This window comes from Suillus paluster (assembly GCF_016628075.1).
Source record: "Suillus paluster strain FC165 chromosome Unknown EDB91scaffold_398, whole genome shotgun sequence".
In the NCBI taxonomy this organism is placed as follows: Eukaryota; Fungi; Basidiomycota; class Agaricomycetes; order Boletales; family Suillaceae; genus Suillus; species Suillus paluster.
This window is the reverse complement of record NW_024537958.1, coordinates 6,890-17,994: the sequence shown is the minus strand read 5'-3', so window position 1 is coordinate 17,994 and position 11,105 is coordinate 6,890. Positions and strand designations below refer to the sequence as shown.

Here is an 11,105-nt window from a genome sequence, read left to right as displayed (position 1 = left end):
TGCTCGCCACCGTTGCGTCCGCGACGACCGCGCAAGGTATGTTATAATATAATACGCTCCTGTGTGCTGTGCGCGTTTACCCTCTAATGCTGTTGCAGTTGCCCTCGAAACCATCGCATCCACGACCGTTGAACAACGTATGTTTCATAATTCATTGTACCACCACTTACACTCATGCGTACATGCAAACAGCTGTTGACGCTGTTCAACCTACCGCCGAGCTCGCAACGGTTGTACCCGCGGACGATCAGACCGACATCTGTGCGTTTTCATTGCGTCGTCGTTCCAGCCCAGGTCTCATCCTGTTTCAGCTGAATGCTTCCCTGGGTCGCTGCCACCGCTCACTCAGTCCTCACCTCCAGGCACCCCTTTAGACGGCTTTGCCACCTCAGATGTCAGCTGGTTCAAGAACGGTCGTGAATCTGAAGAAGACGACACCAATGCTGATATCGCAGAGGCGCGTGATCCGCTCGATGAATGTGCGCACTCGCTACCGTTGTCGACGTCGAACATCGTTGACCCTCTCATATCCTTATTTCTTTGCTTAGCATACCATCCCACGCAAGGTATTGACACAGCCGATCGGACGCCCGCAGACACCCAGGTTCGGCCGAAGTGGTGCGTCCCAACACAGAATCAATTCCTTCGCATCATTCGTGACCCTGCCCCCAAAAGCAGCTCGCCGCCACCCTTTCCTCCCGCTCATTGCACCCAGCTGCTACAAACGTCGCGTGCAGCTACTGGTACGTCGACTTTCTTTTGTCTTGTAGCCCCACGACCGATCCGACTTTCGATCGCTCAAAATAATCACAGGCTCTTCAGTCGCGTCGACAGTCCTCGTCGAATGGCAAAACAGAAGAAGAAGAAGGCACGTTTCACCACGCCAAACATGCCCATGACGATGAACGACGAAGCTCATCGTCCTGCCGAACGTTTATAGTGATCGAAGTTTTCGCGTACTGTCTTTCTTTCTCGCCACCCCGTCCAAATGTCCTTGTCTGTCGTGTCCTATCGCTTGCCAATGCTTGTACTTGTAGTTGTAAATGCAAATCCACATGCCGCTCTTGACCCCATCCGAACCGCGATCCATCCTTCGTTCGTCCAGCATAACCGTGCTCCTCATATCAGATCCTAACAATGTCCATCTCCTCCGTCCGCCGTTTCATTTTATACTCCATCCATCCCCTCTTCTTTGGCACCACCCATCCCCTCGTATACTCGCCCCAACCTTTCGACTTTATCGCCTTTCCATTCACTCGCTCATATCGATTCAGACCGTAGCTACTTGCTTCACATGTAGCGCTCGCAACGGTGGCGAGTGCGCTCTACGAACCCCTTTCATTCCTTGCAAGGTACCCATTCATTCTTGACGTCCCGTTCCATGTCTGAGCAGCATATGTCCCATTCTCTCATTCTGACCCTCAACGTAGCGTTCGCAACGGTGGCGAGTGCGCTCTACGAACCCCTTTCATCTCTGCAAGGTACTCCCACTTCATCTTCAGGTCCCGTTCGATCTCCGAGCAGCAGATGTCCCACTCACTCTTTCCGATCCCTACCCGTCTCCCAATCCTGCAACGAACTCGCGTCCGTCCGAGTTTTCTATCGAGTCCCTCTCTATTTTCCTATGCTACACTTTATTCACGCATCAGCAAACACTTATCTGAAGTCCCCATATAGGCAGCATTGCACAGCGCTACACAGCGCTGTCCATATGGGGACATCCCTGCGCATCCAATTAGCGTTTTGCTGATCCATCTCTCTCTCCTATCTACCTTAAAACTACAAGTCCTCCCGCCCAACATCTCAGTCCCTTTCCCAACCCTCATATGTAAGTCCAACTTCCCCGTTTTACCTTACAAACCACACCTGACATCCCCTTACGTATGTTTCTTATCACCTGCTACAATAGTCGACCCCTCGGTCCGTTTCCCAACGCTCCCACTCTGATTTCTTATCGCCTCTATTTCTCGCTGTTGCAATCACCAAGTCGTCCGTGGTCTTCAGTCTGAAAACCTTGCCCTTGCTACGTATCTTTCACTTTCATATGTCCCCTCGTATATCTTCATTCTACTCCCCCCTGTCAATCTCAGCCCTCAAATATACCTCCCGCCCAGCGTATATTTCATTTATCGCACTTTACACAGTTTCATATTTAGTCTACTACGTCGCGTGATTCCTACCTCAGCCCTCGTCTCTCTCTCCAGTGCGCCACTGACGTCGGTACTCTTTTCATACTCCGTGTTCTTAAGTCTCTCTCGCTTATGCCCATTACCTACCGTATACTATCTTCGTATGGTCACCCACAGCAAAATTTTTACTTCTATTGCTCCCTTCCTCTAATCATCTCATCACCACACTTCAGACCATTTTGAGCGCCCTCCACAAACAGCCCTTCCCCTCTACAATACCTCTTATACAACTTCCTCGTGCATGCCCCTCTGCCTCTGCCTCTGCCTCTGCAGTCGCATCCCATCAATAGTAGCCCTCGCAACTCTTTCTTCCCCAAACATCATAACATGCGGTAATGCAACGCTCATCTCCACTAGCTTCACAACGTCTTTGTGCCTGGTCTACAGCTTGCTCCAGCATGGTCTTCCTGCCTTCCTGCCTTCCTGCCTTCCTGCCTTCCCTCCTTTCATTCCCATCGCCCCCGCAATAAACAATCCCCTCGCCATCAGCCCTGCTGATCGCCTCACTCTGAACAACATGAATCCTTACTTATGGAAACAATCATTTCCATCCCCATCCCATCCTTCCTTCTTTTGATCCTCACTTTAACCCGTCAGGCGTACAAAGCTCCATTTCACTTTGACTCCTCCATCAACAAACTCTCGCCGCATGCCTTCCTGCAATACAGCACTGCACAACGCCACAGCATCATCGTCCCATTGCTACCATTGCCGTCCTACATCCCTGATGTCGACCATTGGCGCATGAGTCATCACAAACAGTCTTTGAACCATCTGCAAAAATGGTTGTCGTCATATACCTGATCCGACCCCTCCAACAATATTAACATCCACTCCATTCCCCCCGACCCTTCATCCCTCCCGCTTTTCAATCACCTCTGCTCCATCCGCCCTCCCCTCCTTTCAATCAGCTTCCCCATCCCCTCCTGTGGTTCCGCTCCACCCCCTGACCAGTCGCCTTCCATATCGTCTCCATTCAACTGGAACCTCTTTCCCCATTTAGGTATATACTTTCCCCTTTCGCACATAGACCTTACTTCCGGATCACCGGTAAGTCCTATAACCCCTCCATTACTGATCCCATGCGCACATATCGATATCCGCCCTGACTTACGTCTTCGCCTGTGTAAGTGCTTACAAATCGTATGCTCGGTACATAGCCTTACGCCATAGTCTCCTGACCGCTGCCTCCTACTTAGAAGTATATAACCATACCCTGTACCTAGCTAGTTTCTCCAGTCTTAATATTACTTGCCTTCTTGCAGTTTCTACTCGTGAGAATTCTCAGTGGGACCTTGCTCCCTCTGGACGCAAGTTTTACCTTGTTGTCGCCTCCAACCCTCCGCTCCGACTTAGAGCCGTGCTCTAAGTCTTCGCTCTTACTTCTCCACCCCTACCAATCCCCTTGCTCTCGTCCCCTCACCGCACTCTTCCCCGCATTTCCTGCTCCGCTCCTAGTCGGCCCGCCGCTAGTAGCACTTACTTCCTGACCCTCAAAGCGGGCGGACCAAAGCGGTCTACTCGTTCTATTGTCGGACAGCATCGGACCCGCTCCAAATTTGGGGCACATGCTCGGCTAAGGGCGCAGCGCAAGAGCTGAAGCCAAGCCCTGACCCCTCTGCTTCTCGGTCTGAGCATGGTACCTAACAGTTGTCATGCTAACTTCCTCTCAGGTACAAAGATGAAGCCTACGAACATCTGTTGCAATGCCTCTTCGCTGATCCTAACGACTATATGAACGGACTTCCCAATGCCTCGATCAAGAAGTTGACCGTGCGCGAGTTTGCCCTCCATATCTCCCAGATGTCGCAGGCCAAGGCTCCAATATCTGTTGCAACCTGTCTCATTTCCATGGCGCCGTCGACCACCATCTTTCACATCGCTTATGTTCGCATGCTCAAATATGACCCAGAATGAATGTCATATTTCTGAGTAGCACTCGCAACGGTTGCGAATGCTATGCGACCGATTACTATTACTATTACTATTACTATGAGTAGCATTCGCAACCGTTGCATGCGTGACGACCAAGCGTGTATGATTCAATGTCGCCTGAATGGTCTGTAGTGACATATTGCGAACATCATGTTGCATTGAGTCATGATGACGACCGTTGCAAATGCGGAGTACACTGAATATGCAGTCGCATTGGGAGTCGGACCTTTAATAAGAAGATGGTCGGAGGCTCCACAAGACCAAATACTGGTAATGCGAAGGAAAGTGTCTCAAATAGGGGCGACTGTTAAGGCTAGCTCCTAAAAACCGGAAACAGATTCCACACGACCATTTTGTTGGGAGCAAGCCTTGCTCCACATTTTTAACAGTCCCCCCCCCCCTATTGTGGAAGCAACATTGTGGCGGAAGGCTTTCCTCATGAATGTTCATATCTGGTCATGCCAGGAATTGGTCATGTGGAACCTGTGACCGGTTTTTAGGAGCTAGCCTTGACGGTCGCCCCTATTGAGATGCTTTCCTTCATATGACCAGTATTTGGTATTGGGGAACCTGCGACCCTCGTAGCCTTGCCTCTGTTGGAGCACGTTGGAGTTGATCTACACTGTTTCCCATGCAAGGGGCGACTGCCAAAAGTGGAGCGAGATCGGTGGCCCATTTCATGGGGACAGCATTCCTCCACATTGTTGCTCTCATACAAGGAGCGACTGCCAACAATGTGGAGCGAGACTGACCACATGAAATGGAAATGGGCGACCAACCTTGCTCCACATCATTGGCAATCATCCCTTGTATGGGAGCAATGATGTGGAGGAAGGATTTAGCGGTGGAAAAACAGATCACCGACTGGCAAGGGGCATCGAACCTTGCAATCAATATTCAACGGCATGTTTCATAAAATCGATGCTCATGCTGAAGAAGCCTTCACACGAGTTCACTATGCATGCATTGGGTGAATACTGTGACGACGTCGTAGCAAGCTTGCGAAGATGGATCGTACATCCATCCCTGCATGGCTGATCTGCGATCACAGCAGTTGCTTCGTGATCGAGCAGTAATGCTCCTTGATTGCAACATATTTCTATATGAACAGAGCCCATATGTGGGCCAAGCGGTTGAAAGGCAGCGATGGTGCCACTGAATCGATCTATATTATCCGACAATATGATAGGATAACAGCTGATGATGCTGTCTAGGTGTCGGCCCAAGATGATGAGCCCTATGCAAGGGGGACCAATCTTCCTCCATTTTGTTTCTCCCATGCAAGGGGCGACTGCCAAAAATGTGGAGCAAGATTGGTCGCCCATTTCATGGTGGAACTCTATCATGAGGCCTAACCTTAATATTGCCAGTATGTGGTCATGCGGAACCTGCGACCCTTGCAGCCTTACCTCTGTTGGAGCATGTTGGAGTTGATCTCCGGCGAGCCTCCTATCTGTCCTTCGAAGTTGAGGGCACTGTACTGGCATAAGGAGCACAGGGCACGAGCTGAAGGATGATGGAGCCAGCGTGCAGCCTATGCTGCCCACCGCCTATATGATATTTCTGAGTAGCACTTACAACGGTTGCGAATGCTACAAAACCAACCACGCACCCCTACAAGACCGAGCCAATCATGTATATCACACTCGAGCCAAGTAGCACTTGCAACGGTTGTGAATGCTACAAAACCAACCACGTACCCCTACGATACCGAGCCAATCATGTATATCACGCTCGAATATCATCCGCGAGTAGCACTCACAACCGTTGCATGTGCGACATTTTCAACACACACGCACACATCTGCATGTTTGGTATCTGCGGTTGAAGCTTGAGCCAATGTCGCAGCGTCCGTAGCCATGTCTGCTGCTCGATGTTTATGTTTTGGCAGACTGCAAGACAATCTGTCAAGCAACGTCAAACTCGAACTCCATTTCCTCAAATTCACCCAAGAGAAATGCTCTGGATGTCATGAGGGGCTCCCTCATGCAGCTGTGTGAGGTGCATGCCAAGGGATGTGCTGGATTTCCAGTTGATTTGCAGCCACCACATAGACGTCCTGCATGAATCTCTCGGTGGCTGCAAGAGCGTTTTCAGGGGGATATTTGCCACTCAGAAATATGACATTCGTCCGGTTTTGGTTTGCACACCGGCTCCATCCTTGTTCAGGTCGGAAGTAGTGCATACCTGTCACATGCCAGTTCTGACCCCTCCGACCTTATTTATATCCTCCCCCCCCTGTTCTATATCCTTTCCGATTTTCTCACGCTTCCGCTTCCGCTTCCACTTCCGCTCCCCTCATCTCCACTCAACCCAGTCGCTTCCCACATCCATTCCTACCCTCCCACTACACCCCCCTCATTGGTTGCCTTCTCCCTTAGGTTCCATTCAACTGGACCCCTTTCCCCATTCAGATATATACTTCCCCCCTTTGGTACATAGCTCTTACCTCTTGCATCACCGCTTAATCCTATACCCATCCGATCACTGTTCCATCTCGTACATATCGACATCCGCTCCGACTCATATGTTTTTCTGCGCAATCCTACTTGCATGCCGTTCGCTCAGCACATAGCTTTCTGCTATGCATGGCTGAACGCTGGGTTCTTACTTACAGTATATAGCATATCGCGTGCTTGGTCTGTATTTACTTAGGCTTAATATTGCTCGTCTTCTCCCAGTTTCCGCTGCAGAAACTCTCCGTAGGACTTGCTCGACTCCGCACACAAGTTTCATCTTGTCGCCACCTCCCCTCCTCCCCTCCCCTCTGACTTAGAGCTGTGCTCCAAGTATCTACCTCTATCACCCTCCGTCCAATTAACTCTACCTCCGAGCCCTCTGATCCCTTCTGCCTGCCACTTGCTTGCTCCACCTCTTTGCCCCCTTACTGGTGTGCCCACCCCTAGTAACCCTTGAGCTTGCGACCCTCAAAGGGGTCCAAAGGGGTCCACTCCTCCTATATTCAGACAAAATCAGTACCGCTCAAAATTTGAGGCATGTACTTGGCTAAGCGTACAGCGCAAGAGCTGAAGCCAACGCCTGATGCCTCCGCTTGTTTATCCAAGGACGGTTCCCAACAGCACGACATGATGGCGATCCCCCTTTGTCAGTTTGCCGATCTCGTGTCCATCCGGTCGCTCCCATCATCTGATTGTAGGTACGTCATCATAGTTGATGTGTCTGATAAGGGTCCCTAATAATCTAATCCCCGGAGTATGGGGCATACTCCGACCGCAACTGCCATATCAGGAAGTTGCGTCCAGCCGCGACTACCATATTGGGAAGTTGCGGTCGGCCGCAAGTCGGCCACGAGTAAGGAAAGGTCAGCCGCAAGTAAGGATAGGTCAGCCACAAGTAAGCATGTCAGCCGCAAGTAAGCAAAGGTCGGCGGCAAGCAAGCAATAGGAGTGAAAAATAAGCTGTCGACGGCTTATTTCAAAAAAAAAGTGGAAAGCAAAGTTGTAGCCAGTAAAGAACTACATATAAAAATAGTGGTGTGAAAAAACATATGTATATAAAGACACTAGGGCTATACTACGAGCCGCAAGTAAGGTAATGAGTCAGCCGCAAGTAAGCAAAGGTCGGCCGCGACTTATATGGTCATTTCAGAAATACATTTCAAAGTTGTAAAAAAATATCTTCTGGTGGGCTGGTACATATGTTAGAGGGTACTTTCAGGATGGATATGAGCCAACAATCAAAGAAAACGGCGGTTCGGTTATGGAGATATTGCCAAAATACTGACTTTTTAGCCCCACCACCATATGTCACAAACATTGATCTCCAGATGGTCCAGGACCATCACCAATCGATTCCTACACCTGAAAAACCCCAGGACAGTCCTTTACAGTATCGGTTTCAAGTTAAAATCAAGTACAGCAACATATAGGAGGTAGGAGGGAGGAGGAGGACCTTGTATATCTCAGGAATATGATTTTTCCAGGGAAATCTGGCATCACCACCGTGTTCAGAGGGATCAAGAGCCCCCAGGAAAAATGCTTTTGGAGCACTGGCAAGTCATGGGAAGTCTGTAAAAATCGATCTTTGGGTGGGGCAGCATGACAGGGGTGGTCAACTTTGGAACATGATTTTTAGAGCGAAATCTGGCTCGACCATCGTGTTCAGATGGTCAAATAACCTCCAGAATGAATCCTACCTAAAGCCAGGCAAGTCATATGAAGGCTGAAAAAATCGATCTTTGAGTGGGGCAGCATGGCAGTGGTGATCAACTTTGGAACATGATTTTTAGAGCGAAATCTGGCTCAACCATCGTGTTCAGATGGTCAAATAACCTCCAGAATGAATCCTACCTAAAGCCAGGCAAGTCATATGAAGGCTGAAAAAATCGATCTTTGAGTGGGGCAGCATGGCAGTGGTGATCAACTTTGGAACATGATTTTTAGAGCGAAATCTGGCTCGACCATCGTGTTCAGATGGTTCAATAACCTTTAAAATGAATCCTACCTAAAGCCAGGCAAGTCATATGAAGGCTGAAAAAATTGATCTTTGGGTGGGGCAGCATGGCAGGGGTGGTCAACTTTGAAACATGATCTTTTGAGCGAAATCTGGCTCGACCAACGTGTTCATATGGTCAAATAACCTCTAAAATGAATCCTAGCTAAGGCCAGACAAGTCATATGAAGGCTGAAAAAATCGATCTTTGAGTGGGGCAGCATGGCAGTGGTGATCAACTTTGGAACATGATTTTTAGAGCGAAATCTGGCTCAACCATCGTGTTCAGATGGTCCAATAACCTCTAAAATGAATCCTAGCTAAAGCCAGGCAAGTCATATGAAGGCTAAACAAATCGATCTTTAGCAAGGAGAGCATCATAGGGGTGGTACTCAACTTTGGAACATGATCTTTAGAGCGAAATCTGGCATGACCAATGTGTTCATATGGTCAAATAACCTCTAGAATGAATCCTAGCTGAAGCCAGACAAGTCATATGAAGGCTGAAAAAATCGATCTTTGAGTGGGGCACCATGATAGGGCTGGTACTCAACTTTGGAACATGATTTTTAGAGCAAAATCTGGCATGACCATCGTGTTCAGATGGTCCAATAACCTCCATAATGAATCCTAGCTGAAGCCAGGCAAGTCATATGAAGGCTAAACAAATCGATCTTTAACAAGGAGAGCATCATAGGGGTGGTAGTCAACTTTGGAACATGATTTTTAGAGCAAAATCTGCCATGACCAACGCGTTCATATGGTCCAATAACCTCTACCATGAGTCCTAGCTAAAGCCAGGCAAGTCATGTGAAAGCTGAAAAAATCGATCCTTGGGTAGGGCACTATGATAGGGCTGGTACTCAACTCAACTTTGGAATATGATTTTTAGAGACCAAACTGGTATCACCAATCCATTCATATGGTTTAATAATCTCAAGAATGAGTCCCAGTCAATGACAAATTCGTCATATCAAGGGCTGGTAAATCGATCTTTGGATGGGGCACCATGACAGGGGTGGTAGTCAATTCTGGAACATGATCTTCAGAGACCAAACTGGTGCTGTCAATCAATTAATAGTGTTCAATAACCTCGAAAATGAGCCCTAGTTAATGACATGTTTATCATATAAAGGGTTAGTGAATCGATCTTTGAGTAGGGCAGCATGACAAGGGTGGTGGTCAACTCTGGAACATGATTTTTTTGGACAAAATGAGCATTGCCAGTGCATTCAGAGGGCTTCATAATCTTAAGAAAGAGTCCTAGTTAAAGTCAGACAAGATGGATGAAGGCTGAAAAACTCGAGCTTGAAGTGGGGCATCATGACAGGGGTAGTGAAGACAGCACTGGAGATGTTTGAGGTCAATCAGTCTCAAAAAGAGAAGAAAGAGGTGGATGGTCTGCCATATTCTATATTCTTCCCATTATATTGCCTTTGAATCTCATCATAGAATGATTGGAGCCAAATTGCAAGGATTTAGGGTGACATACCCATGACCGTATCTATGACTGTATCTACACCCACATGGTGGCCTGAAGTGCTGCATTTTCTATGGATCTATCCTATCTATATGTGCTGTCCGTCTGCAGGGGTGCAAACGTCCCCGTCCCCCTCCTGCCTTATTGGGACGATTCTCATGTAAGCGTCCCCCCGTCCCCCTTCGCACGGTCCTTTTTTGGGGCCTCCGCCCTTCTTTCGATCGAAATCCGTGCTTTCTCCGTCGTGGGAGCGTCCCCGTCCCTTTATGGCCGTCCCCCTCCCTTTATGGCCGTCCCCCTTGCCGTCACCTCTTCTGCATTTGCATCCGTCCCCCCCCCTTATGCAACCGTCCCCGTCCCTTTATGGCCGTCCCCGTCCCTTTATGGCCGTCCCCGTCCCTTTATGGCCGTCCCCCTTTCCTTCATGGCCGTCCCCGTCCCTTTATGGCCGTCCCCCCTTGCCGTCACCTCTTCCACATTCATGTCCGTCCCCCCCTGTCATGCGAGATGGGCCGCGTTCTTACCGTTCTTACCCCGGTTTCATCGTATGACTCGACCTCATCTTCGTCTCATCACTGTGCAGCAACATATAGAGTCACTGGCATCAGGCATCAAGGGCATCCAACATCGCACTGATGTCGCTTATTTTGCATGCCTAAACCTTGTGATACAGCTGCAATGCCTGCTCACCCCTCATTTTCTGTATTTACCTGGTAATAATTACATAGGTGTATTGCTACATACTCTACGGGCATAATCACAGAACCATTTCCAATCACACTTCGCGTACAGCGAGCTGCAGGTGAATTCAGCAAAAGGTCGCGCTAAGGGACAGAAAGTCGGAATGAGTGGTTGCGAAGAGACGGAAAGGAATTTGACGTCGTCCTGACATGCTGTTGCATGCCCGATGCCTCAAAAGAGCGAAAATACTTCTGCCCAGCCTTCAAGGTCGCATTATTGATGGGTGATGAAGTCAAAAGTTAGACAAACTCACTGGTCGGCACCTCAAAAAGCGACAACAATCCATGATCGCGAGGGATGCAGATTCC

The 11,105-nt window shown here is 49.0% G+C and overlaps 3 protein-coding genes across 3 annotated transcripts; 2 read left to right on the top strand and 1 right to left on the bottom strand.

Moving 5' to 3' along the window:
* Positions 1 to 98: 98 nt before the first annotated feature.
* Positions 99 to 940, top strand: EDB91DRAFT_1089689 (uncharacterized protein; the record flags this gene model as incomplete). The annotated part of the gene is made up of 5 exons (XM_041316594.1): positions 99 to 137; positions 193 to 261; positions 312 to 479; positions 549 to 743; positions 771 to 940. Coding segments are annotated over 5 exons (641 nt in total), but the record flags the coding sequence as incomplete, so codon positions are not given.
* A 3,724-nt stretch (positions 941 to 4,664) lies between these two features.
* EDB91DRAFT_1089688 (uncharacterized protein) lies at positions 4,665 to 5,985 on the bottom strand (the record flags this gene model as incomplete). Its single annotated transcript, XM_041316593.1, has 7 exons — positions 4,665 to 4,849; positions 4,904 to 5,007; positions 5,103 to 5,480; positions 5,534 to 5,599; positions 5,703 to 5,716; positions 5,737 to 5,826; positions 5,887 to 5,985. The coding sequence occupies 7 exons, from the start codon at positions 5,983 to 5,985 to the stop codon at positions 4,665 to 4,667; spliced, it is 936 nt and encodes a 311-aa protein (XP_041168562.1).
* A 4,144-nt stretch (positions 5,986 to 10,129) lies between these two features.
* On the top strand, positions 10,130 to 10,813 carry EDB91DRAFT_1258100 (uncharacterized protein; the record flags this gene model as incomplete). Its single annotated transcript, XM_041324329.1, has 1 exon — positions 10,130 to 10,813. The coding sequence occupies one exon, from the start codon at positions 10,130 to 10,132 to the stop codon at positions 10,811 to 10,813; it is 684 nt and encodes a 227-aa protein (XP_041168561.1).
* Positions 10,814 to 11,105: the final 292 nt, after the last annotated feature.